General features: G+C 39.7%; 1 protein-coding gene across 33 annotated transcripts in view; it reads left to right on the top strand.

Annotated features, from left to right (window-relative positions):
- The window catches only part of NRXN3 (neurexin 3), a 982026-nt gene that overhangs the window by 96416 nt on the left and 859506 nt on the right, over positions 1–26104 (top strand). For 21 of the 33 annotated variants that reach the window (XR_005602064.1, XR_005602065.1, XM_039553074.1 and 18 more), the window contains 2 exons: positions 2506–2535; positions 4849–4860. The exons of 3 other annotated variants lie outside the window; for them this stretch is intronic. Coding sequence is in view for 28 of the 30 variants with exons in the window: in XM_039553074.1 (XP_039409008.1) it covers positions 2506–2535; positions 4849–4860 (42 nt within the window). In the remaining 2 variants the exon portion in view is untranslated. The remainder of the gene's footprint in view (positions 1–2505; positions 2536–4848; positions 4861–26104) is intronic. 9 more of the 33 variants (XM_039553072.1, XM_039553069.1, XM_039553067.1 and 6 more) reach the window with 1 other exon arrangement.

Below are 26104 nucleotides of genomic sequence, written 5' to 3'. Positions count from 1 at the left end.
CTCTGTCTCCAAATCCACCCTCCTTTTTCTTCCTATTTTAAAAAAGAAAAAAATAGCATTGAGCGGGAGGGCATTATTTTTCATTAATCTCCCTGCTTTCATTGTCCAGTTGGGACTAGAAGATCAAGAGATACATACAATACTAGTACCACAGCTGCTGTGGTATTTCAAATCTATGAAGAAGCAGGAAATGCCAGAGTATTTCTTAGGGATACTTTTGCAGGCATTTGAACCAAGGCCACATGGGGGGCCACAATATTGCGTTTATTTGGGAGCGTGCTCACTCCTCAGCTGCGGCCAAAGGGCTTGTGGGGATGCATCTGGCTGATGTGCCTGACAGATAGGGCACATGGCACTGGCCTTCTGTGGATAAGGACAAAAAAGGGTGTTGATATTCCTAACATTTTGGGATTTTTAAACCTCCTCTGTGGCTGGCGGAGAGAAAATGGATCTTCTTATGTATGATTTAGGGCGTTTAACGCAGACTCTTGCTTTGAACCTTCTCTGGAGGTTTCTCTTTGTTTGTGTCCAAGTGGACAAACCCCCTGCCATCCCCAGCAGCTGCACCTGTTGGGGCTGGGCCTCGTAGGTATGACTTTCCTTTCCCACAGTGTACAAGGCCTCAGGTTCCCCATCTCCTCTTTGGATCTGCTGTCCTCTCCCTGTTCAGCCAGCTTCTGCTGCATGCCATACTGACATGCTTCTAGCCTTTTCACTTCTTTTGCCATTGGTACAGGGATTCTGTGCATTGTAGGTACTAACAATTATACTTTTGTCTTCCTGCCTTTTATGGTAACGTTGAAGTGTCTGTTTGATCAGACCTAAGATTTGCCTGTCAAGAATGATGGGGTCAGTGGCCATAAATAGGGACACAAATTCAACCCACTCTCCTCGCAGGGCACATGATTCACTGAATTATATCTTGTAATTTAAACCAGAAGTGTCCTACAGTATCAAATCTGCTATGTTTATTGATAGCTAAAAGACCTAAAAAAATCTAAACCTATGTTATATTTCTGATTATTTTTCTAAATCCACAGTAATCTTCAAGAACATTAAGGTATTTGCATTCCTTAGACTGTACAATTATTAATCCCCTTATCTGGCTTGAAGTTCTCTGTGGGCGAACATATTCTTAGGATGATCTGGATTTTAGATTTCTTCAGCCATCGCAAAGGAAAACCATAAAAGAGAAAGGAATAAACAAATTCAAACTCAGCATGCTTCTTGTTGAAAATTCTCATTCTAATAAATTCATTTGACCTCTCAGCCTCCGTGAAATTAAAAAGTCACAGCCCTGTTTGATTAAAAAACTGACTTAAAATGTGGGGTGTGTGGTGTGTGTGCATGTATCGAAGCCCCTGCCATACTAAGTGCTATGAGAGGTAGGAGATGTGAGGAGGAATCGAGCTAAGGGAAGTTGGTCAGGGAACCAAGTATGAAAGGGGTCCCTTACGGCTTGAGTGTGTAGGACTTGATTTCTGTTATGTTAGTTCTGTGATCGCTTGTGTCACAAAATTGACTAATGGGTCACTTTATGCTTAATGGCTTGGGCATGACTATATATACAGAAATATTTAAACAATATTTGTATGAATACATTACAGTAAACATATTTGGAAATTGGGCTTGATTGAAACAAGCAAGGTTTGTGCCAGAAAGAATTATCAGAGAGTGAAGCAGCCCGAGTAAACACTACAACCTCATATACAGAGCTGACAGTGACTGTCTCTGCTGAGAGGAACTTGCTGCTTTCTGGATTTACCTTCAATTATGAAACTGAAGAGTAGCTTTAGCTATAGAGCCATAAAGTAACACACTGTCCTAGGAAACTGAATCTGCAGCTCTTCCTAGAAAGTGTGTGGAGGTGTATTTAAATAGGTTACAGGTAATTTTTTAAATCCTTGCTATGTCTGGTGTACTGGTGTCTAATTAGTAAGTGTAAGCAGTGTTGATAGACTCCTAGAAATACATGATGAAGCCACATGTTCAATAATGCTAGCTTTGTGTGTGTCTGTGCATTTAGAGCAGAGATTTCATCTGAAGCAGATGTGGTGTGATCATGGCCTCCCTTTTACTGACCACTGCAATCTTGAATTTAAAGTCTTTAGCCAAGGAGAAATTATTTCTCTATCTCTCCAGAGGAACAATGGCTTACTGCAGACTGTCATTGTGGACCTTGGCTTCCATAGCCCATTTAGCTATACAGGTCTGCAGTGCTTCTGGAGTCGCCCCCCCAAGGGATATGCTGAACCTCAGACACAGTTCTGCCATGAACAGCAGGTTTTTTCTACCAGTGACAGATGGTTTCCTGCTCAGTGTGAAAAGCAGCACCTGAAAATGTTTGTGCCCTGTGTGCTACAACCATACTTGGTCTAGCTCAAGTATGCGAGCTCCAGTCCTGACGGGTATTGGACTGTGACCAGTGTGCATGGATATTACTGCTTCTTTTCAGGTTTGTTCTTTTTCTCTTACTTCCTCTCTCTCTCCCTCTCTCTCTCTCAGGCCTCTCACACCTGATGATGGGTGAACAAGGTAAGTCCTTCCACTTTCCTCTTTGTTTCAGTCACTGATCATGAAAGAGCTTTGTCCTTGCTGCTTTTCTGGGCTGGGCTTTGCATAACAAAAGCAACTCAGTGTACTGAGTGCTAGTCAAGCCATTTGCATTTTTGCATCTGTGTCCCATGAGCCAAGGGTTCATGTCAACCTGGGACTCAGATGCCCAGGAGGGAGCATGAAATGATTCCATGGACAGTAAAAAGGTATGCATCTTCTTTCCATGCAGCCCACAACTATTTTATCTTGCCGTTTCTTTCTTCTTGTGCCAGCTGTAATGACTCCCACTTCTGCCTACTAAATGTAGACCTCAGTGTTGGTCTTTATTTTAAGAGTACAATTATTACAAAAAGTATGTTAATTCCCCTTGTGGCATGATCCTAACTCATTATGAATCCTGAGGAAATTTGCATATAATGGCCTGTAAGTCCTGTGTCTGCAATTTAAAATACTCAAATATACACAGAACAAAATGGTTGAGAAGAGCAACTGGGCTAACCCCATATTGGTCTATAAATAGGATCTAGGCCTGGATCAGAGATTACATTTTAATATCTCAGCCTGCACTGAGTTACAGATCTATTGGCTGTGATATGATGGGATAATTAGTTCCGTTTTGCACTATGAGGGTGTGGGGTAACAAGCTGGTGAGAACAGATAAGGCAAAGAGAATCGTGGTTCTGTTTTCCAGTGATAGTGCCAGTGTCTTACTGACGAGGGTAAACTGGACTTAACAGCACTCCTGATGCCTTCTAGTCTTGTGAATGCAGGAGTCAAATGATTTAAGGCTTAATGCAAGGTGTATGCAAATGGTACTCTAGGAAGTCCAGACCAAGTGTTTGTCTATGGGAAGAAAATGTACGTTTTGACTCCAAAGCCTGATGAAGCTTTCCTAGACTAGATGAACACAAAAGTTTTTTTGGCATTAAGTAAGCGTGTATCTGAGGATGGACAGTCTGAGGAGTTAGTAAGATAGTACATAGTGCCTGTGAAGGCTAAAGAGTAAGTGCTTGAGTAAAAGAGACATAATTTCCATGTATCTCAGTGAAATGTAGAGAGACATAAGACATTATCAGTTTTTATTCTGTATTTCAAGACAGATTTCTGCTCTGGGGTCCTGAAAGTTTAAGTAACAATCAGAAGTGAAGTAGGGGCTTACTTATCAGTTTCTGTACTGCTTAACATCCCTGTGTGGTAGGAAAGGTTGAAAAATTGGGCTCTTTATAGGTGTATGTCAAGACCACGGTGTTTGGCATGTGGAGCATCTGACTAAACTCTGGAAAGCATTGAGCTCCTTCTCTGTCCCCACTTACTGTTCAACTGGGCTCATGGCTCAGAGGTCGTGCTTGTTGAAGGACCATCCAGCAGACAGGTCCATTCAGCATGTCTGAGTTGCTCAGGATGCAAGCTGTTTTGACAGAGGAAGGCATGTTGGAAGTGATCAGAATAGTTGATGGCCACTTTCATTCTCAATAACACTGAACATTTCTTTATAGTAGTCTGTGATTTAGCACTGGATTATGTAAACTGTTGCACTTGGCCATTTAAATTACAAGTTGCAACCCAGCTGGCTCATGAAGACTTGCATGACCTATTCAGGCCAGTCATCAGCACTTTCTAAACTCCCTCATCTGGCAAAAAAATGTGAAAACTATTGGCTTCTGGCAACTTTAACCACCTTTGTTTATGTATGACACATCAGGGAACAGTGGCTTCTCATTTCTTGCCAACAAACTCACAGATAATGCCTTTTGATAAATATTTACTCTATAAAAATATGATGGATATAAAATATGTAAATGTATATGTATGAGTAAATATGCAATGTCAACGTTATATATAAATACATTAGCTCTGGTGGGTGAGATGTGTTTAGCAAATATATTGCCATGAGATTTATTTTTTTCCTGTCCTATTCTGTTGTTTCCCTTGCTGTTTTGAATTTGACGTGGATTGAGGCATATCACTGGCATGGTATTGCATGAGCAGTTTGCATTTCTCAGTAGAAAATCAAATTAAAGCTTAACCAGGCAGCTGCTGATTGTACTGTCAATGGTTTAAGCTTTGCTTTGTGCTTTAGTTGTGGTATGTCTCTTGTTTTCCCCTTGACATTATGTTTTGTTGGGTTTGGCTGCTAGATAAATATGCTCATTTCCTTGTTTTTCTAAGTATGGCCAGTGACACATTTTTCTGGTTTTTTATGCTTCCTTCTTCTCTTCTCTTTTGCCTCCTCCGTGGTGGACACCTCTCTTGTTCCTCCTCTTAACTGGATGCACACCTTCCTGTCTGTAGGTAGAAGTAAAGGTAGAGATCACATTCTTTCTATGACTTCATTGCTTGTAAAATGTTTGTTGATGGGCAAATTGTATTTTTACAAATGTGTTTCATATTGGAACTTAATGCTTTTATTTTGAAAAGTCTGTTAACAATCTTTTGTATTCAATTATGGAGGAAATATTTATTAAGCTGAATGCTTTGAGGCCTTCCTAAGAGATGTTATTTTCTCCCTATTCACACTAAATATGAGCTGTGCAGTGTCAGGGCATCTATAGCAGGTGATGCTGGGGTGTGAAGGGTTTGTCAGTTCAGTCAAAGACAGAGCCATAGGCCAGTGAGCTGATCCTGCTGACACACTAGAGTGATGCCACTGCTGGTAGTTTTGCTACTGGGGTTGGTGGCAGCAGAAACTGGGCTTGCTCACTACCCTTCAACAACGGAGGTTTTTTTACCTATTGTTTCTTCCCCTGGCTCTGCTTCCCATCCTTTCTATTAGCACTGAGGTGTTTTTCAAAGAAATTGAGTTGCAAAAAAGCTGCGGAGGAAGCAGAAGTAATCAGTGCTGCTAAACAGAGAGGTCCATTTCCTTTGCAGCCCAGTACAGCACAGGGCATGCAAGTCTGCTCTGGGGCTCCAACTTGCTCTTCAGCAGTTCACACCTATCTTAGGCATGCAGAGGGCAGTCATCAATCCCTTATCAAAACTGCCGAAAAGGCAAAATGCTGCAAACTTGCTATGGGTCTTCAGTTGGAGTGGAAGGAAAAGTGAAGATTGATTGATTGATGAATTATAAACATGGCTTGAGAAAAATCTTTTTTTTTAAGCTATTTTCCAATGAAAAAGATAAAAAGGTTTTGTTATGCTAAGGCTTACTCTGTTTCAATGAATACACTGCTGAAGAGTCTGATCTATTTATTAGCATGATTTGAACATATTGGAGGATGTTGCTTGTGTCCATGCCAGTAAGACATTGGGGAATGAAATGACTTGTTGTGCAACTATGAATTTGGGAGGGATATGAGCTCAGAGGATTTGTTCATAATAACTTTCCTTTGAGGCACAAGCAGTCTCTGCTCAATAATTACTACTTCTGTAATACCTGAATTCTGGGGAGCACAATGGCATATTAAAGACCTCAATTTGCATGATTCCTTTTTCTGATGCCCAGCTTTCTTCTAACAATTTTGTATTGTTGAATTCTCTGTGATGGAGTACATTATGTAATCCATATTATTTGTTCCGTTTTGAGGTTGGAAAAATATTCCAATAATTAATTTCATAGTTTTTCTATTCTCTCCAAACTTGGGTGGTGGAGGGTAATACCTAGGCTGTACTCAGACCTATATTCTCAGCAAGAGGTGAACATCAGAACATAATAATTACATATATTCACTGTAAAAAATATGAGAACTTGAAGCTCTAAGCGCACCATATAAAATGTTACTGTGCCTCAACACAGCTGCCAATAATTCAGTTAGCTGATGTATGGCTTAGTGTGATTTAAGGGTCAGTGTAGATCAGGTCAAGTCTTGTGTGATGTTAGTTCCTGTTCTTTTCTTGGGTGGCATTTATGCTTCAGGCCAGCCTGTGCAGGACTAAGCTGAAAGTCTTTTCCAAAGCAAATCTCCTAACTGAGTTGGTAGCATGAGGGTTGTAACATATAGTCCACAATTAATTCATATGTACTGAAACTTAATTTATTGTGTCATTGAGTGAAAATATCATTTCACTTCCCAGCTATGTGTAGTTTTTAGCTGTAGTTATAGCAAGTGACTTTGTCAGAGAACCATCAGTCTGTGTGAAAAATGGCACTACTTTCAGAGGGCTCAAACTGTAATTTTGAACGCACACATGGCTTTCAGCTCACAGAGAAAGTGGTACCAGATGTCTTTAGTGCTCACATGGAAGGTTCATATTTTTTTGGCATTCTTATAGTTTTTAGTAAAAACCGGCAACAACTGTCTCATGTCACGTATGTAGCCAAAGGATATGATGTATTTGATTTAATTTTGGATATGATGTATTTGATTTCATAAAACTTCTTCACAACGTATAGCAGTCTGTGACCTTGCATTCATCATTTAAAGCGTTTGATTAGTTGTTTCCATTCCAGTAAATAGGCTCTTTCTGCATCTATCCTTTTTAAAATTTTCAGGAGATTTTGATTTTTTTTTTAATAAGTTCCTGGAAAGTTGAAGAAGATGAAGTGTACGTGTTCTGGGGTAATGGCTGGAGTACTTGAGATACAGACAAGAACCCGGATATCACTTGCATTTTAACCTGAACTGAGTTTTCAGGTTAAATGCATTGAGTTTTTATTTGGTATATGGAACTGGTCATGGAGGTGAGGTAAATGTGTGATGAGCAAGGAGGACTTTTGTTTAGTTTGGCAAGAATTGCTGAATATGACTTCTCTTCTGGAAAGGTACTGGCAATTAAGGAACAATTATATTAAGTTTACTTCCCTAACACTTCCCCACAAGTAAATGATATTAAAGGAAATTATAAATATCCAACTCTAATTTGCTACTGGAGTTAATGTGTAATTACCTTCTTCCATATTCTTGTTGTCTTGAAAGTCTTTGTTAAGGAAATTATTATTTGCCGTTTTGCTACCTTCCACCATCTGGGTTTTGTTTTACCATCACTCTTGGTTTGGATCTGACTTCTACTGAGGCTCATGTCTCCTGTGAAAATTGCCTGTATTTCTGGTGGGAATCTACTATTTTCAGTGAATTAAGTCCTTTGTCTCTTGAAGGCAATAGCAACATTCACATTGAATCCAGTGGGCCAAGAACCAAAAGAACTGGAACGTCCTAAATGTCCTCTCTGACACAGAGAACAACCAGTGAGGCTGGTTTCTGAGTGTACACAGGTCACCCTGTAGCACCCATGCTGTCTGCAGACTGCTGGTTCTTCTCTAATGCATGTAGCTCCTTCCTTCCTTCAGTAGTTGTGCTCGGTGTGAACTACACAGCTGCCCACTCATTTTCAGTATGAAGCAGGTTTTTTCTTAATTGTTAGAGAGAAGTGAAAGAGTGGGATCTTTTTAAATGCGTGTTGTGTGGACCAAAGGCTACTGTCAGTTTCCCCGTTTAATAATCAGCATTGCAAAATCAGATTGTCTGCTTTGGTCCTAACTGCTCTTATCTAAAGTAGGTCTTTTAAGTCTTGCAAGGTTTAGCATTGCTCTCAGAGAATGAGGTTCTTATTTCTTTGAGATATTCAATAATATTGACCTGAAGGTAATGGCACAGGAAAAATGAAATAGCATTTATGGGCTTCAGTAGAAGGAAATGACTGGACCTTACTGATCTGGAAAATATTTTCAGGTTCTTTTTCACCAGTAATACCATTAGGATTTGTATTGGCTTGCTTCAGAAATAGTGTAGCCAGTAGGACCAGGGCAGTGGTCATCCCCTCTACTTGGTGAGGCTGCACATTGAATGCTGTGTCCAGTTCTGGGCCCCTCACTACAGGAAGGACATTGAGGTACTGGAGCATATCCAGAGAAGGGAAACAGAGCTGGTCAGGGGTCTGGAGCACAAATCTCATGAGGAGCAGCTGAGGGAGCTGGGGTTGTTTAGCCTGGAGAAAAGGAGGCTTGGAGGACCTTCTCTCTCTCTACAACTACCTGAAAGGAGGCTGTAGCAAGGTGGAGGTCGGCCTCTTTGTCCCAGTAACAAGATATAGAATGAGGGGAAATGTCCTCAGGTTGCACCAGGGGGGATTTAGATTGGATATTAGGAAAAATTTCTTTATGGGAAGAGTTGTCAAACATGGGAACAGGCTGCCCAGCGCAGTGGTTGACTTGCCAGTCCTGGAGATGTTTAAAAGATATATAGATGTGGTGCTCATGGACACGGTTTAGTAGTGGACTTGGCAGTGCTGGGGGTTGGACTTGACCTTAAATGTCTCTTCCAGTCTAAATGGTTCTATGGTTGTATGTGAATAAGTCCAGCTGAATGGCCAAGAGTTTATGCAAATGTTGGAGTGAAACATCAGGCACAAATTAAATCATTTGTACTCTCTAAATGTCTAATTATACAATGTGAAAAACAACACTACATTTGTCTTGCCAGCTTTGGCAGTGGTTTTTAAGCTCTGCTTTGCCCTGTAAAGTATCTTAATATTTGGGTTTTAAATGTGAATATTGTATGGTTTTGGTTTCTACAATTAACAGTATTAAGGAAAGGACTCTAAAATATGTGTGGTAGTGGGTTTGTTTTCCTTTGGTGAGAAACAAATCCTGCATTATTATAAGGATGGTGACTTTTAGTTTTAACTTTACTCTTAATGGCTATTTAAAAAAAACAAGCATTTTATTTTATGGTTAGTGAATACTGAATATGCAAAACCTCTCTGAATTAAAGCCCCTTGAAGGAAGATGTTATTCTTCTGGAATAAATTTTTTTAAGTGAATTTTTCCTGCTGGTTTAATATTTTATTTAGGGAAAAAAGAAATATTTTCATGTAATTTGTTGAAGTCTAATTAGAGGTGATTGATAGTTGATGAATTTCAAATGTAAGGCATTGGGTGGCATTTCTGCAAGGCCTTCATCCTATTTCTTTATATTCCAGTGGTGATGACATTTTCTAAAGTTTGGGGAATGAAGTCACTTAAATGTTCCATATCAGCTAATGCAAAGGAATAGATGTTTTATTCTTCTTTTTATGCATTATTCTTATTATACATTATTCTTCTTTGTAATACATCTGTGAACACAAACATATGACACATTAAATAGGACAGTTCTGGTAAATTATTTTTGTTTCTGCTTATGAGCTTGTGTTCTTACAAATATTGTGTATGCATAAGATATTTAATAATATCTTACGTAATAAGATATTATTTAATTTGTAATTAATTTTAATTTAATAATGTAGGTTATAGGTATTTAATTTTTTGTTACATGTTTTCATTCTGCCTTGTTTTAAAACTGTGTCTTTCTGATGTATGAATAAACAGCTGATTCTTCACTGGCTTTCATTTTCATTAAGAAGAATGATTCCTGTGAGCGTTAAAGGCATTGTGGTTGCGTTGTGTGTAAACAGGAGCTAAAATATTGTCGTCTTAGGCTGTATTGTAGTTTTCTGTTTTCAATGAAGCTCAGGTTTCTCTCTGCCCAGAGAGAGTATTTAATTGATATCATTGAAAGATTTTTTTCTTCCCCCTTCCTCTGTTCTCTTCATTTGAGGCATTCAGTGGTGTGTAGAGATGCAGAGGTAGCAAAACAGGCCACGTGCTTTGTAAAAGGCAGGCTAATAGCACTTTTGATGGATGTCTGATTTTTAAAGTGCTGTATCTTTCATTAAAATTTACATGTAAAGTAAGGGCAAGCACAGTGACATGAAAGCTAATGCAAGTTGCACATCTTGACATAATAACAATCACAAGAAACTGGAGATCCCAGATGGCAGCTTGGCCTTTGCCATCCTTTTAATAAGCTACTAACTGCTAATTATTGCACTGTTACGGGAAAGTTAATTTACTGTTGACTCTTAAAGAGACACTGTGCATTTTCCTGACATTCAGGTTTTTCAGTTTAGATTTGAAAGTGTTTTTTCTCTGTAAATTGAAGCCCTTCCAGTGGATGGTAACAAAGAGACAAAGAAACAGAGCGGGAAATGACACATAATAAGCTGTGTGTTTTTTTGATAATAGCAGAATATAGGGTTGTGGTGGTTTGGGCCTTTCTAGGGCATGGGTTTATAGCTGAAAAGAACACCAGCATGTATATTAAATCTAGGATTTAAGTTTTGCATTTAACAGCAAATGCAGAGTTAGTATTATTGCTAAAAATAAATAGAACGTCTTTCCCTTAAATAATTGAAGCTTGAGATTCTGAAAATAAGATAAACTAGAAATAGAAAATCAAAATTACAGGTTCATTTCTTTCACCAGAGATGATTTAAAGGCAAAATTCCAACTCACAAATCTGAAAGCTAAAATGTCTACTATATTTAAAAAAAAATTCTTCATTTTAATGTTACTTACCTTGTTGTTATATTACAGGGAAGGAGTGTTACCTGTAAAACATAAAATTTTTTGAAGTGATCTTTTTCTTCCAGTTGAAATGGACATTCAGTAATGAGACCAGTCAGGGAGAAGTTTTGATCTAAGAACCTATTTAGGAATGAAGGAACAGCTGCAGTTTAAATGGACTCTGATTCTCACAGTTAATGCTGTTTTGTGAGCACATGATTGTCTGTGATAACGTTTGGGAGGAGTGTGGTGGGTAATAGCTTATTTCCTGGGCTTTATGGTAATGCAGCAAAGTGATGATAATGCCATCAGGAACTGAAATAGACCATGTCACACACATCAGACAGTCCTGCAAAAATAGGAAACCCTACGAAAGAGGGGAATTACCTGTTTCAAGGCTCCTTGTGGCCTTCTGTGGACTAGACAGATAACGTTATGGTATTGAACAGTTTAGAAAATATGTGCTGTGTAAGCTGGATCTTATGCATTAAAAATTAGAGCTTACAAACAGCAGCCTTTTTTGCTGTGCTTTACCAGCTGGTAAATATTTTGACTAGAGATCAGGGAATAACACGCCTTGCAAATGGTTGTAAAACTATTGCCGTGAAGAAGGTCATGCTTCCTCAAATCGTCTAATATAATACACTCAGTATCATGTGTGCCAGTTATTAATTCATGTCTAATGGTGTGTGATTTTCCCTACATCAGTATTGTGGGTTTTGATTCTGATTTGGGCAAAGCACATCTTCCTGTGACACTCAGCACGCTTCATTTATTTGGCTGTACTCACCCTTTCATGGAGGTAGAGCTTCTCCTCATGCTGGGTTTCATTTCCTCATTTGTTTCAAGGGCCTTGATAGTTTTGAGTGCATGTATAGAAATCAGTACTGATAGGCTATGAAATAAGGGAAGATAATAGAAAATACCACTGCAGAGAGCAAGGAATCGGGTGTGAATGCAGCACTCACAGGTTGTGCCATATTCATTTGTTTTGAAAGCTTTTTTGTTTTGGAATTTTAGTTCCTGATAACCTACTCTGCAAGTTGCTGTGCTGAGTCTACTGCGTTCTCTAAACAGCTGGAGAAGCCTATAGAAATTAATGGTGTTTTGCGCTTGGGAATATGTTGTGTACCTGCAGGGATAAAGTCCCAAAATTCTGTTATAGAAGGATTTTCTGTGAGATATTGGTCTTATACTAGATGTGCTTTTTATACTGAGAGGTTTGTTGCAAGGGTATTAAGAGCCATATTCTTCACTGCTCTGAAAGCATTTTATTGTGGTATACCTGATACTGAAGGAGAGGAAATGCACTGATGTAAAAGAAATAGTGCAGAGAGGAATCTGACTCTAAAACTGTTCCAACACTAACCTGAGGGATTTTGGATCATTCTCACTAAATAATGGCCCTAGTTCTCTTGTTAAACACTGCAAAGCATTTAATAGAAATGGTTCTTTACCAGCACTGCTTTGTGGGGAAAGGCTTTAAACAGAACTGGTACTTTTAGGATTTGTGTACACAGTTGTCACCATTAAAAAGTCAGTAGCATTTGCCAAGCAGTACCACACAGTGGTGCCTGAGAAATCACCTCCTCTCCTACAGTAGAGCAAGAAGATGGTATGTAATATTTGTAGGTAAGTGTTTATGATTTCATTCTGTCAATTGCATGCATTTTAATCAAGCTTTTCTCTCAAATCACAGTTTGATTGGGGAACTGCTTATGGGTCAGATTCTTTCTAAAGCAAAATGTGATTCCTTTTAATTGACCAAATTCTTTTTATTGAAGACTTTAAAAAAATTCAGTATTTGCTCTAAAATAATATATCTTTGGGATTTTTCATTGTTAGTAGTGGCAACAAAAATGTATAATATGTTAAAATAATTGTATTTTAGACGGAACTGTGGTCTTATTAGATACAGTGAATTGTATTAAGCCAGCATTATGAAGCATACACCTTTATTCCCCTAATTACTGGTATATTAATAATGACCAGGTTGATGATGAATGTTCTGATCACCAGCTGGGATCAGATAATTACATTTGATTATGTAAAGAGTTAGTTGCTATAAGCCTTGAAATATTAAAACTTGGCTAGAATAAATATCACTGAAGAACCTTTGTCTTTTACATGTGTATTCAGCTGCCTGTTCTTTGAGCAATTCTTGATTCACTCGATAATGTTGGGAATCAAACTGTGAACAGTTATTTTCCAGCCCTGTGAATGTTGATAAAAGGATCTTGCATAGCTGTTGGCTTGTCCTGTGAGGGGAGAGCACATTGCTGCATCGCAGCGCAGGGATTACAGGCTCTCGCTTAGCTCTGCATTAAAGATGTTGCAAGCTTTTGTAAAACCCAGGGCAGCCCTAGCACCGCTGTGCATTTGCATTTCCCAGCTCTGACGAAGGGCACACACATTTCAGGCACCAGTGCCTTGCAGGACTGGCCAACTCCATCATCCAAATAATATATTTATCTGACCATTTTCATATTTATTTTGGGTAGTCTTATTCTGCAGTCTCAGAGAAGTCTGTAGGCATGTGTGCAAGCTGCATTCTACACATGTTTTTTTATCTCTCAGTTTACCGAATTATTTTTCCCCCAGAATTTCAGTTCGTAAATATCCATTGATTTGTCTTTCCCCTGTTGTTAAGTTATGTTGCTTTTCAGCAGTTTTTGTTACTTGTCTCAAAAAATACTGTTATAAAGAACACTTCATGGCATTGATCATTGGCAGCTTGAACAGAATATAATTTTTGCCACCATGTGACAGACCATTTATGCCAGATTGTGGAAAAAATCTTTGCCTAAAGTTAGAAAATCAGAATGTTTGTAGATGGTAGGGCTCTCTTGAGAAACTACATGCTATGCTTAAAGTACTCAATTCCAGGCTCAGCATTTCAATTTATCAGTCAATTTTATATTAAGATATGATACTAGAGACACACATTAGTAATTTTTCTTTGCTGTGTTCTTGTACTTTATTTGTTCTCTCTATTGACTCCATCTTTAAAACAGATGTATTTTAAGACAAATCTGTGGACAATTCATTTCCTGCTATGCTGCACTGTATGTCCATAATAGAATGAACCATGGAATAACCATTATGTGGTGGATGCACTTATTGTATTATCAGGCAGAAGTCTGAGAAGTCTGAGAGTTCCCTTTGATTTCCCAAATGCTGAGGTGGTTTTTTTTTTTTTTTTTTTTTTTTTTTTTTTTTTCTTTTTTTGTGGTTTTTTTTTTTTTTTTTGTCAGGGAAGAGAAGAGTGTAGAGAGAGTGTCTGATTTGCTTTATTTTTGTCTTCTAAGGTACTTTTATTTAAACCAGTGCAGGTTTCTTACTAATTTTCTCCTCCAGGTGTTTGCTATCAATCTGCTGGGTTAAACTTTGTGCTATTCCATCAGGCAAGTTTGGTAAATGTTGATCAGTGCATGAAATCAGTTCTTAAATGGTTGCAAAATTGCCTTCCTTCAGACTGTTTTGATCACAAGGGCTTTCAAGTGTCAAAGTCATTTGGAGAACTAGATAGATAAAATGCATGAGCACTAAGCTTTTTCCAGGATAGAATAAATAAATGTGTTTTCTACTGTGTGCTCTGCCTTTGATAGTGATTTGTTAAAAGGGAAAAAAAAGAAAGGCAATGATATTAAATATTTACAAGAGTGATTTAGTTGTGTAATCTTGTGCTATGCATCCCTGTTTAATAGTGAAATCAGCTACTGCTGAAGTAAATGCCATTAAACCGGTACTGCTGTGAAGGTCACTGCCTATACAATGTCAAAGCAATTTATAGAGAATAATGATTTTTGTTAGCTTTCCAATGTACCAACGCCCCTCCTTTTTGTCTTCCAAAAATAACTGAAAAGAAATTTATTTCAGAAATAATTTTGTCTCTAACTCTTCTCCCATCTGACTGATTTTGGAGCTTGAAACCTCTTTACAAGTTCTCATATTGATGAGTTCAATGGATAGACACTGATTCCCTTCTTTCTGGCCTTGAGCTCGTTACAGCTCTATTGGCCATTTCTCAGCAGTTCATTTTAAAAGATACTGAATTATGACCTCCACTCTTATGAGTGATTACTTCTCTTTTGCTATTTCCAGCCATATCTGTCTGTGAATCTTGTGAAAAATTATCTTTTTTTTTTGCATGCTAATTGTTTGTCATTAGCAGTGCACATGTAGCGTGTTGACAACCCACCAACCTCCTGAACTGCTAAGTGTCTTATAAATACTTGGAGCACATTCCTGTACAGCATCATGCTTAGTGAAGAGGCCTCAGAAGTGAGAGGTGTGTTCTTGGCTCTGCAGCTGACTTTCCCTGTGAATTGTTGGGGCCTTTGTGCCTCTGCAGCAATGAAGCGGGGACAAAAGCCCTTCACCACTGCACAAGGAGCTGCTGCACTGACACTTACAGAGTGTGCTGAAAACAATACACAGCGAGTACAAAGCATTATCATTCAGCTTCACATCCATCCAGCAAGAAGGTTAATTATTTGTTTTCCTTGTTTTACAGCTGAATGAGCAGAAGTGCAGAGAGAGGGAGAGAGCTGGAGGAGAACAGGCAATAAATGCCAGAGTTGTCTTGTCCATTCCTGTTTCTCTAAGCACCAGTGCAATCTATTTTATAAACCACCAAAAACTTGCCTGCTATACCAAGGACTCTCTCAATTAGATTTCACTTGCTAAAGCAATACTCTAAAAAGATTAAAACTCTGTTTATCATTGATAAACATGTACATGACCACAGAAATAGCAGTCATATTTTACAAAGGGAAACAACACATAATCTCTGTAAAAAAATTCTACTGAAGGAAATAACCTATCATCATGCAAAGGTGCCCTGAGTGTGCTGGGTAAGGATTTTCTTGGGAAAGTACCTATGAGCACACAGAGACAATGTGGGTTTCTCTTCCAAGGCATACGTTTTAAGGACAAGTAGAAAAGAACTAAGGCACTTAAGTAGTTCAAGGAGTGGAAATGTTTTTTCAGTGAAGAGAAAGAAGAATGGATGTAGAACAGTGGAAAGGGGGAAGGGAAGCAGAACAAACATACTCTTGTCTGGGAGGAGTGTCCCAGATAAAGTGGTGGAAAAGCAATCTGCTGTAAGCCCTGGTCTTCTGGACAGAATAAGATGGAAAGATATCCCTACAGATTGTTTTTTTGCTGAATATTAGGTAGCTAGGTATTACTATTGGTAGCTTATTTTGGTATTTCATTTTGTTATATGTCGTTCCACAGCGCAGTAGAAGACTAAAGCCTTTATTTATTGACATAGCTTTTTATGGCCTTCTCCTCCAGGCCCATTAGTAGACCTTTCATTTGTTGTGAAAGTGGCTAGTTCAGCAGGGTGTCTGGAATAGATATGTGTGTGCATGGTTAAATCAGGCCTTGTGATTTCCTTTAGACTGTTTTATCTGGTTCTTTATATCTTTTTATGCAAGTCTGTGATTAGCATTGAGTTCTTCCCAGAATGCTGTCAATTATCTCACAGGTGAAAGGATTAAGACAGAGCAGTGGGAATTACACTGGGATTAAATAAGACTGCCTTTGGAGTGTGTTTGCGGATGTGGTTTCTTTTTTTTGTTCTCTCTAAGCAAAGAGAAAGAAGAGAAGCCAGCTCAGCCTTCAGGTCTCTCTAGGGAGGAAAGTAATACCCTTGAATATGGAAAAGTAACATCTCAGCTTGGGAGGAGGTCATGCTGAGAAAGGAAAGGTGGTGTTAAGGCACAAGATTTAGAGTCCTCAGTTCAGTTCTTGGTTGCTCTGATTTTGCTTCAGGCTGTTCTGATTGCCCACAGTGAACCTCAGCTTGTCCATGTGTGAAATGGAAGTGGTGATAAGTTTCTTGTCTTATGTTGCATGAAACTAAATTAATTACTCTGTAAGTATACTAGGTTTTTGGGTAGTAAGTAAAAAAGAAGAGGATAGAGTATTCTTATGCCCCACACTGTGGTCACACATGATTTAAGATGTTTTGAGTTATTTCTGTCCTTCTATTACTTCTCCCTCTGTGTGGCAGACACAATGCTGGTAGAAAGGGGGGGCTCAGCTCCTCTTGGGATGAGGAGAGAAACTGCCCCATGGGACAGGCATGATCAGACTCTGTAGGGGCAACACAGTTTGCAGGCTGGGTCATGCTGTCCCTTTCCTGCAAACTGGCCTGGAGACTGGCTTGTGCTTCTACAGGGACTGGCAAAAGTCACCCCTGATGGCAGCCTGGACTTTGGGCAGTAGCCCTAGGCAAAGAGTTGTGTTCATCTTTAGCCCTGTCATTCACCTCTTCTGACTCTGGCACTGCATGGGTTTACAGTGCAGAACTGCCTGAAGATCCTGAGAGAAATTGTGCTGTGGTGCTGAGAAAACAAATAGTGCTGGAAAACAGGAAATCTTCAGCAAGATCAGGTTGCTCAGAGCCTCATTCAACCTGACCTTGAATGTTTCCAGGGGTGGGGCATCCACCACCTTTCTGAGCAACCTGTTCCAGTGTTTCATCACCCTCATTGTGAAAAATTTCTTCATTATATCTAAACTAAATCTACCCTCCTTTAGTTTAAAACCATTACTCTCTGTCCTGTCAACACAGGCCCTACTAAATTGTCTGTCCCTGAGACTAATTAGTTGCAGCTTGTACTATTCAAAGGAACAGACTTTCCAGGAAAGAAAGGAAGGATGTTCTCTTTCCAACAGGAAGTATGTACTCTATTTCTACACAGGGTAGTTGAAGCCAGAGACAGGCAAGTTAATACTGGGGGTACTGGCTTCCCACCTTGGGGCTGTATCTCTGCTCTGAACTTGCTGCTTGCTCTCCTCTGCAATTTCCAGCTTTTGGAAGTCACTGCTGACTGCTCCCCAAGCAGCAGCTGTGACTGACAGACACCTAACCTATTTCATCTTAGTGTGAGATCGTCTTCAGAGAAGTAACCAGGGCAGAAATTTTTTTTGTCCTACCTTTGCTACTGCTCTCACTTTGTGTTTTACCACTGTGTGTGCTGCCCCCATTCACTCAAATCTTTCAATTCTGTTCTTAGGGACCACAGTCACAACAGTGGCTATGACTGTATGGTCTTTACCCTTCTATGTTACATGTACCAAAAAAGAGCCAGTTAATATTTGTTGTCATGGCCTTTGTGATAAGACACATCCTGACTTTACTTATTTTATTCTGGTTCTGAGTTGGAGCAGCTCTGCCTTTCTGTCAGTTGAGAGTCAGGCATCAGTAAGATGAAAGTGGAAATGGGGAGATTGTGGCCTGTTAAATCCACACGAAGAATTTGGGTGGAGTTATTGCATGGGCATTGCTGCATGCCTTTTCAAGTGCTCCGATAGTTTTTTGTTAATGCTTCACATAATTCATTTAGCACTACTCTTTTTCTCTTATAATGCATTTGTTACCTTTGATTGGAGTGTGTTTGGCTGATGGGTCACCTGGGGACAGGAACAGAGAGTTCCCAGAGCTCTGACCACGTAGAATATGAATTTGTAGAAGTTATAAATAAAAGTTTTCCATGAAAATTCCAATATTCTCATTCAGTAGTTCCATAATGATGATTGCCCAAGCTTCTGTTCTCTTTCTCTCTGGTGATCATTATTTCTCTTGTATATTTTACTCTGATTTTATTCTTAGTGTGTCAGTTTGCTTTACCTTATTTGTATTGATGGATATCTGTGATTAAAAAATCTATTTTGTTCCAAGTATATTTTTATCAGAATTACTGTCAGTATCTTTCCATCTATACCAAACACATTTTAAAGCGTCTCCTTATGTTACCCTGCCTACATGACTAGATTTGGAGCTGTAGTACAGCTATTTTGTTTTGTCCCACAACTCTACCACTCAAACCTGATTTTGCCTTGCTTTGACTTGACATGCAGGGCTGGGTCGCTCTGGTGCCCTGGTCTAGGGCACTGATGCCGTCCCACTGCTCAGACTCAGCTTTAGGTTAGTGCACATCACTCTGGACCTTCAGCAAGCAGAGTTTGTTGGGACAGCAGAGCTAGTAACAAGATACACTGGTAGAGCTGTGAACAGGAGGTACTGCGTAGTCACTCAGAGCACTTAGTATTTTCCATTTAACAGAAGATGGTGAAGGACAGAGGCTACCTGATTTTCCACAGAGACAGGGTGAACTACTAAGGCTGGGAACAGAGCCCAGAGACTCAGATTCCTATTGGCACAGAGCTACTGAGCTGAGCGAGCTTTCAGCTGAACACACTAGGTACAGCAAGTCACATCAAATCCCATTTAGAAGTTGGCCTAAGCAATGATATTATTCTTAGGCAATGTAGAATTTGCTTCTGTTGCGTTTTCCTAGTCTTTCACAGGCATGTAATATTAATTAAAAAGTCCCTACTGCATTTGAGACACTGGCTTGCCAGGAAATGGGGAGATTAACTTTCATTGTACATAGAGATTTCACTTGGTTAACAGAGTGCTTTGAAGAAAGGAGGGACACACTGGAACAACAAGACTGATTCATGAGTCTCTTATTACAAGATTATCTGTCTTTTTATTGAGCTGCATATTTATTACATGCCAGTCTCTAGTTACAGGCCAGTGAATTGCCTAGGTTCAGGTGTTTACTTGGTGATGGCTGGGATGCCACATAAACAGCTGTAAACAGAGCCAGTTACTCAATCCACTTCTGAAAATGTTTGATTTTAGGTCCCCAGTATTTCCAGGGTATGGTGTCAAAGCCAAAGCAGGCAGGAGGCTGTTCTGCTGTCTGGCAGAGCTCTCTGCTGGTGCCACTGCTGGAAGTGGTTAGAAGTGTTCATATGTTCAATTTTTAGCAGGGGCAAAAGAAAAAGGTCTGGGGCAGTTGGCACCCTGGGGACAGGGCAAGGAGTATCAGAGTCTCTAATCCATTCCTGATACCTCTTGCTGTCAAGTGTTGGCATGGTGGGCTGCTCAGAGAAGGAAAGTGAAAATTCCTCTTGTTCTATCACAAGGCATTGGGGATTCGTATTTTCCCCTTCCTAACTCTTTCCCTGCCACCTTTAAGGCATTACTGCAAAGAAAAAGATTTAAGTACACCTTTCCTGTTATTATTTCTAGTGTGTGAGACCTTGAAGATACCTTGATGATATGAGATGATGAAGATACCTTGATGAAATGAGATAACCTTCATGCTGTATAGGATGATAATGAAATACATAAAAATTAGCCAAACCCACAGGCAGTGGGATCATCAGTCTTTTGTCCTGTGAGGCTGTTAAACCTTCCTGGATTTTTCTAATAGTTGTGGTACATAGTGTGTATGCCTTAACTGTACTACAAGAGCATACCTATCATAATATAACCTTTAGTTTTTGTCTGCTCATGTTTCTTCTGGTCCTTTGTACTACACTCTTAGGAGAATCAAAAACTATGGCAGATTTTCAACAGTTAGATTCTGTGTGTGGCTTGAGTCCTTCCCCAAACCAATTCCATGAATTAACTTTCAAACTGTTTCTTAAAAGCATTGCCAGCCTCTAATAAAATAATGGAACCAATATTAAAAATAATGAATTTGTAACTATATGGAGTAACAGAACCATGAGCAATTATCAGTGGTATTTAATAAACAAAACTCATAGAAGACATTTGATTACTTTTGGACTCAGTTACAAAATTATTGGATGAAAAGGAGACAGTGATTGTGATACATCTAGACTTCAATGTGTTATTTGACAAAAATCCCTACTTTAAAAAACCCCACAATTAAAATTTGGCTTTAATAGAAAGAGTTTTCTAAAATAAATTAGTAATTCAAAATGCAACAGCATTTTCATGAACTGAGAAGGCTAGACAAATTGGAAGTTACTGTCATTTCTGTCTAGTGCTTTTCTTAGTGATCACAAAGGGGAAAAAATGACATATTAATGAAATGTGTAGATTTGAGTAGAATGGAAAGAATTGCAATCATCAGTGTGGATAGAAAACAGCATAAATGTTGCATAAGTGCCATGACAGCCTTCATAAAGCAGTAGGTGGATGGATAATTCATCTGTAAAGAGACCTGTTAAGCTGCACCTAGACTAAACTTTTAAGGACCTTAAATACTGTAAGGTGGAGATATGTCAAGCAATTTTTAAGTATTTTGAAAGGGCTTGACAATTAAGATCATGCAGGACTTAAGAGGGAACAGACAAAGGCCTCATATGTATGCTAGGTCTTCATGCTGAGAAAGTGGCAAGATATGAAAGCTATCTCCAACACACAGAGCATAAATACACAGAAGAAAAAAGAATTATCCTGGTGTTGTCTCAGAGGAATTACATAGAAAGGGTGTTCTAGGTCCTGTAGCAAGAGAGGACATCTTAGCAATGAGAACTATAGCACCAGCTTGTAGAGTACTTTAGTGAGGGAAAAGATGTAAGCCACTGACTTTTGACTATTTTATTGGTAGTAAACCATTCTGGGGAGCCAGTCTTTCTCTTCCACATCTAGTGAACATGAGACGGCAACTTAGAGAAGGATAACTTAAATTTTTTCCCTTCTCCAAAGCTCAGATGTATCACAATAAAGGTACATAGATTTCCTTCATTTTCCAGAGGTTCTTCATCTGCTCCATGTTGAAATCCTGTGTGTGTTGCTCTAGCTGACATCTGTATCTCTGAGGGAGCAATAAGCTGTTGTTTTATCAGCTAGCAACAAAAAAATAGTCCACCAAATGCAAACAAAATGCTTTTTTGTAAAGGAAACTGGATGGTTTTCCATAACTACATTAGTGCTAATGCACTACCAGGTCTCTTTTTTCTTTTTCTGTGTGTTAATTTTGTTCTTCAGTCTCTCCATCTCTTCTAGCTTAATTACCCTCCCCAGACTAGAGACTGCTGCTGCCTTTTGGCTTCATTACCAGCTTTCATTTTCATTAAGAACCTTGTGCTAATGGACTGTTATAAAACAGAGTCATCACTGGCAGGTGTTGCCAAACGACTCTCAGCATGATGGCATTTCTGTGCAGTGGAGCAAACAGTCTGGACATTGGATTCATGGAGCATCCAAGGGCTTGCAGTAGAAGGTGAAGAGAGATAAGTTTGGCAGATCAGTACTAAGAAGCTCTCAAATATTCACAATGATGAAAAAAGAGCACTACGAGTAGTGACCTTCTGAGACCACCAATAGTGCCAGCATGTCTTCAGGCTGCAAACATTACAGAACTGCTTCCCAAAGAGCTCTCTAGTAGTCACAAAAACCTGATCTTTATACTCTCCCAGTTTAGAAGGGAATGAAAATCTGAACACCACCTCACTGACTAAGTGAAATCATATATCAAAATAAACTTTGTGGCTCATGTCATCCAACATTAATAATGGGAATGCGTATTTCTGCTGTAGCGATGCTGGTCATAGCTGCCTTAGCTGCCTTTGTGTGCCTTCTGAACTGTTCAGCGGTTGTTACAAATATTCATCATGAAAAAGTAAGGACTTCTTCTGTTGTCCTTCAAGAAGCTGATTGTTCCAGTCAAATAACTAGAGGCATGTTGCAGAAGATACACTGTCAGGTTTTGACTCTTAAGAGGGGAATAAGAGTGTTTCAGCACTGAGGAACCGTAATAAAGAATCAATTCTGTGTTGATCTGAAGTCTGTTAACTTTTGTTATTGTTTCCAGAAGACCATAAGAGCTGCCTAGTTATGTACCAAAGCAAGTACTGAGCAGGGGGACATGATGGGTCCACTTGCAAATAAGCAAATGGTCTGTATTGCATATTCTTTTCTGGCCACTTTTGGATTTGAATATGCTTCCCATTTGTCCTTTCCTTTCTTACCAAATGCAAGCTTCACATCAGCTAAGTGATCTGTGTATGCTTAAACATAGAGTGGCAGCATGGTATTGCTTGCTTAAAAGAAACTATTTTCTTCTATCAATTCTTTTTGTCCTTTCTCAAGGCCCTGCTCCCCTGCAGTAAAGTCTTTTTTTGAAGATGGACCCATATCACAGAGTAGTCAAAAAACACTTGATCTGACTGGCTGCGGGGTATGCATTTTGGCTGAGTGTAAGAAGGTGTGCTTTCCTCTAGTTCTTGACCTTTTGGTAGTCCTTGGGCCTCTTCTGATAGTGAATGGCTTTTCAAAGGCTAGTGCAGTTAGTCTGCAGCTGTTCCTAGAAGAGAGTGGTGTCCATACTGGCATGCAATACACAACCAAATGCAGTTGCTCTTCCTTAAGCAGAACTTTTAATAATTGTATGGCAGATGGGTTTTTTTTTACTGTGCCACTGTTTCCTTAAAATTCATTCTCTCCTTCAAAGGATGAGCTCAGACAAGACTTTTCAGACCAAAGGAAAATGTGTTTCACTGGGGGATCTGGATCAGATGGCTGAGGAAGAATACTTTCTGGAGTGTGCAGGGGAGCTCGAAGAAGACAATGACTTTAGTAGAAAGGGGCTTTGCAGCACGATGTGGCCATGGGAGTATATGGGGAGGAGTAACCAAAGAACCAGATCTTAGACACTGTGGAAGAGCAGACCTTTTTCTAAGGGACCCTGCTAGGACTGTGCATGGTGTGCTGCAACCCAGAAGATTATGAAACTGCATGTTCAAAGTGTCGGGCAGGAGGGAGAAAAGGCCCCCAGTAAAGGCAAGGCAGGTAACTTTAAACCTCTCTTTTTTTCTCCTGGTCTGTCATAGGTCCTTGCTTTTCATTTTGCCCATCCTAAAAATATATTTGGCTTAGTTTTGAGTATAAAGTACTTGTGGTCCTGCACACCACTTGTACAAGCATGGACGGGTGTGCCTTTAAGCTCTGATCACATCAGGATCCCATAACAACTTTAAGGAAACTTCTGTAATGACTATAGGGTCTTCATGCTCATGCTCAAGCACCATTGCTGCAGGTGAGAATATTTGACTTCAGGCTCTGCTGGTTTTATATGACTCTTGCTCTTTTCAGCACTGAATAGTGCCAGAAACTTTCTGGACACCCGACCTCCCCTGTGGAAGTACAACTCCTGGACTTCCCTTTGGCTTTTAACCCTGTCAGAGACAGGGTTTATTATTATTATTAATAATAATAATAAAAAAACCGGACATCGTTATTGCTGTGTTGTCATTTTCTAGGCTGAAGTGGCTGCAGTTGAAGTCTCATTTTGCCTCTTTTATATGAGCAAATCTCATAGGAAATGTCAGTGTTTTAGAGTAAGGGGAAATTGCTCCTGGTTTGAAGCAAGGATAATGTAAATAGGTATAAATCTCTCCTTTCCTCTGGTAATTCTGTCTAGGTCACATTGTAAAGCTTTTCCAGTACATACTTAACTGTGACCTTGTGTTTCTTCTGTGTCTTTTCCTTGTACTTACATAGATGCTGTGTATGTCTGGAGGATTCCACTTGTAAGTGATCAAAGTTAAACCTGTGCAGAAACTGGAGCTCAAATCGCTTCAAAGTGGATTAGGCTAAATAATGAGAATACATCACTGGAGAATAATCTTATAGTGAATAGCAGGCAATTTGGGGCAGAACATAAGTTGTTGTAACCTGATAAGACACGGGGAAAGGTGTTAAAGAGCATTCTAGTGGTGAGTATTATTTATTAATACTGTTGCATTTATGTTCTGTCCTTTTTCCTTCTTCCTTTTTTTTCTCCTGTCAGGCTCTGTAGTGCTAGGAAGATTTTTGTGCTAGGAGGTTTCTGAGTACAGAGGAGTCTGTTCTCCTGATCCTGGCTCTTCTATTATGTTTCTGTTGGAGTAGTAGGAAAGCAAGAGGCCAGTACTCCTTACTCTCCCAATGGCACTTCCAATCTGTGAGTCAGATTTTTGTCAGTATTGGCTGTGTTCCCATAATTACTGTGTGGGCTAGGGAATGATTAGTGTCTTGTCTTCCAAGAGGAACAGGAGGAAGAGGGTCCCATAGGGAATTAGTAGCATAGGAGGGGATAAATCTGAGATATTCTTGACTATTTTGGGCATTAACACTGTACGTACTCTAAACATGAAATTTAAATATTCATCAGGAATGGGGTAGAGTTTTGTCTGATAAATTTAAAAAAGCCCTATGGTAGGCAGAGCCATTATCTTCCTCCAGAAGGTGATTTACTTGTTATTGCTGAGCTGTGACTCAGGCCTTTCCTTCTGAAGGGATAAATCATTCCTCACAGAGTAAATGTCACAGAGAGATGTATTGGTGACTCCAGAAAAAGTTGCCCTTTAACAGCTTCCTGGTAACATTTCCCTTGCAGCGCTTGGGTAAATGCAATGACAAAATAAAGGGAGCATCTATCCCCCTCTTCTGCCCCTCTTCATCACAGCCTGTCAGTCCCATCTCGGGGCTGTTGCATCTTAAAGGGAATGACTCAGACCACTGGCAGAGCAGATAATGCCAAGCCAAAAGGAGACTGGGCACATATAAATCTCAGGTCTTGGGACAGGAGCTGACTGGGACCTCACTGCGTAATCACAGAGGCCACACTCTGTGGTGGGGTACGTCAAGACAACTGTGTTGGAGTTCAGGGAACTAAGGCTAATCAATATCAAAGAAGAATCTTCTTGATAAATGAATGGTGTAGGAAGCAGGTAGTTCAGGGAAGGCTGGAAGATCAGAAGGTGGAAGGCAACAAGCATTGATGAATGTTATACTTAGGTTTATGGTTGTGAGCCAATAGAGAAATTATCTCTTAGCAAAAGAAGGAATTATTTATTATTAATCAAAAGAGGTGTGGACAGCAGGTCAAGGGAGGTGATTCTTTCCCTCTACTCAGCTCTGGTGAGACTCCACCTGGAGAATCAGCTCTGGGGTCACCAGCACGAGGGGGGACATGGACCTGTTGAAGCAAGTCCAAAGGAGGCCACTGAGATGTTTAGAGGGATGAAGCACCTTTCCTGTAAGGCAAGTTTGAGAGAACTGGGATGCTTGATCGTGGAGAAGAGAAGACTTTGGGGTGACCTAATTGCAGCTTTCTAATACCTGAAGGGAGCCTACAAGAAAGACGGGGAGGAACTTTTTACAAGGGCATGTAGTGACAGGATAAGGGGAATGGTTTCAAACTGAGAGTAGGTTTAGATTAGACATTAGGAAAAAATTCTTTACTGTGAGGGTGGTGAGACACTGGAACAGGTTGCCCAGAGATGTTGTGGATGCCCCATCCCTGGAAACGTTCAAGGCCAGCTTGGCTGGGTTTTGGAGCAACCTGGTTTAGAGGAAGGTATTCCTGTCCATGGCAGGGGGTTTGAACTAAATGATCTTTAAGGCCCCTTCCAACCCAAACCATTCTATGATTCTTTCATGTACCATCCTCATCACTGTAATAATTCCTGATTTTTTATGGCAGCAGATTTATATGGAAGGATTTGTCTAGGCTGGGA

This window comes from Corvus cornix, chromosome 5 (assembly GCF_000738735.6).
Source record: "Corvus cornix cornix isolate S_Up_H32 chromosome 5, ASM73873v5, whole genome shotgun sequence".
Taxonomy (NCBI): Eukaryota; Metazoa; Chordata; class Aves; order Passeriformes; family Corvidae; genus Corvus; species Corvus cornix.
The sequence above is the reverse complement of the archived record's forward strand: the minus strand, read 5'-3'. Positions and strand labels throughout refer to the sequence as shown.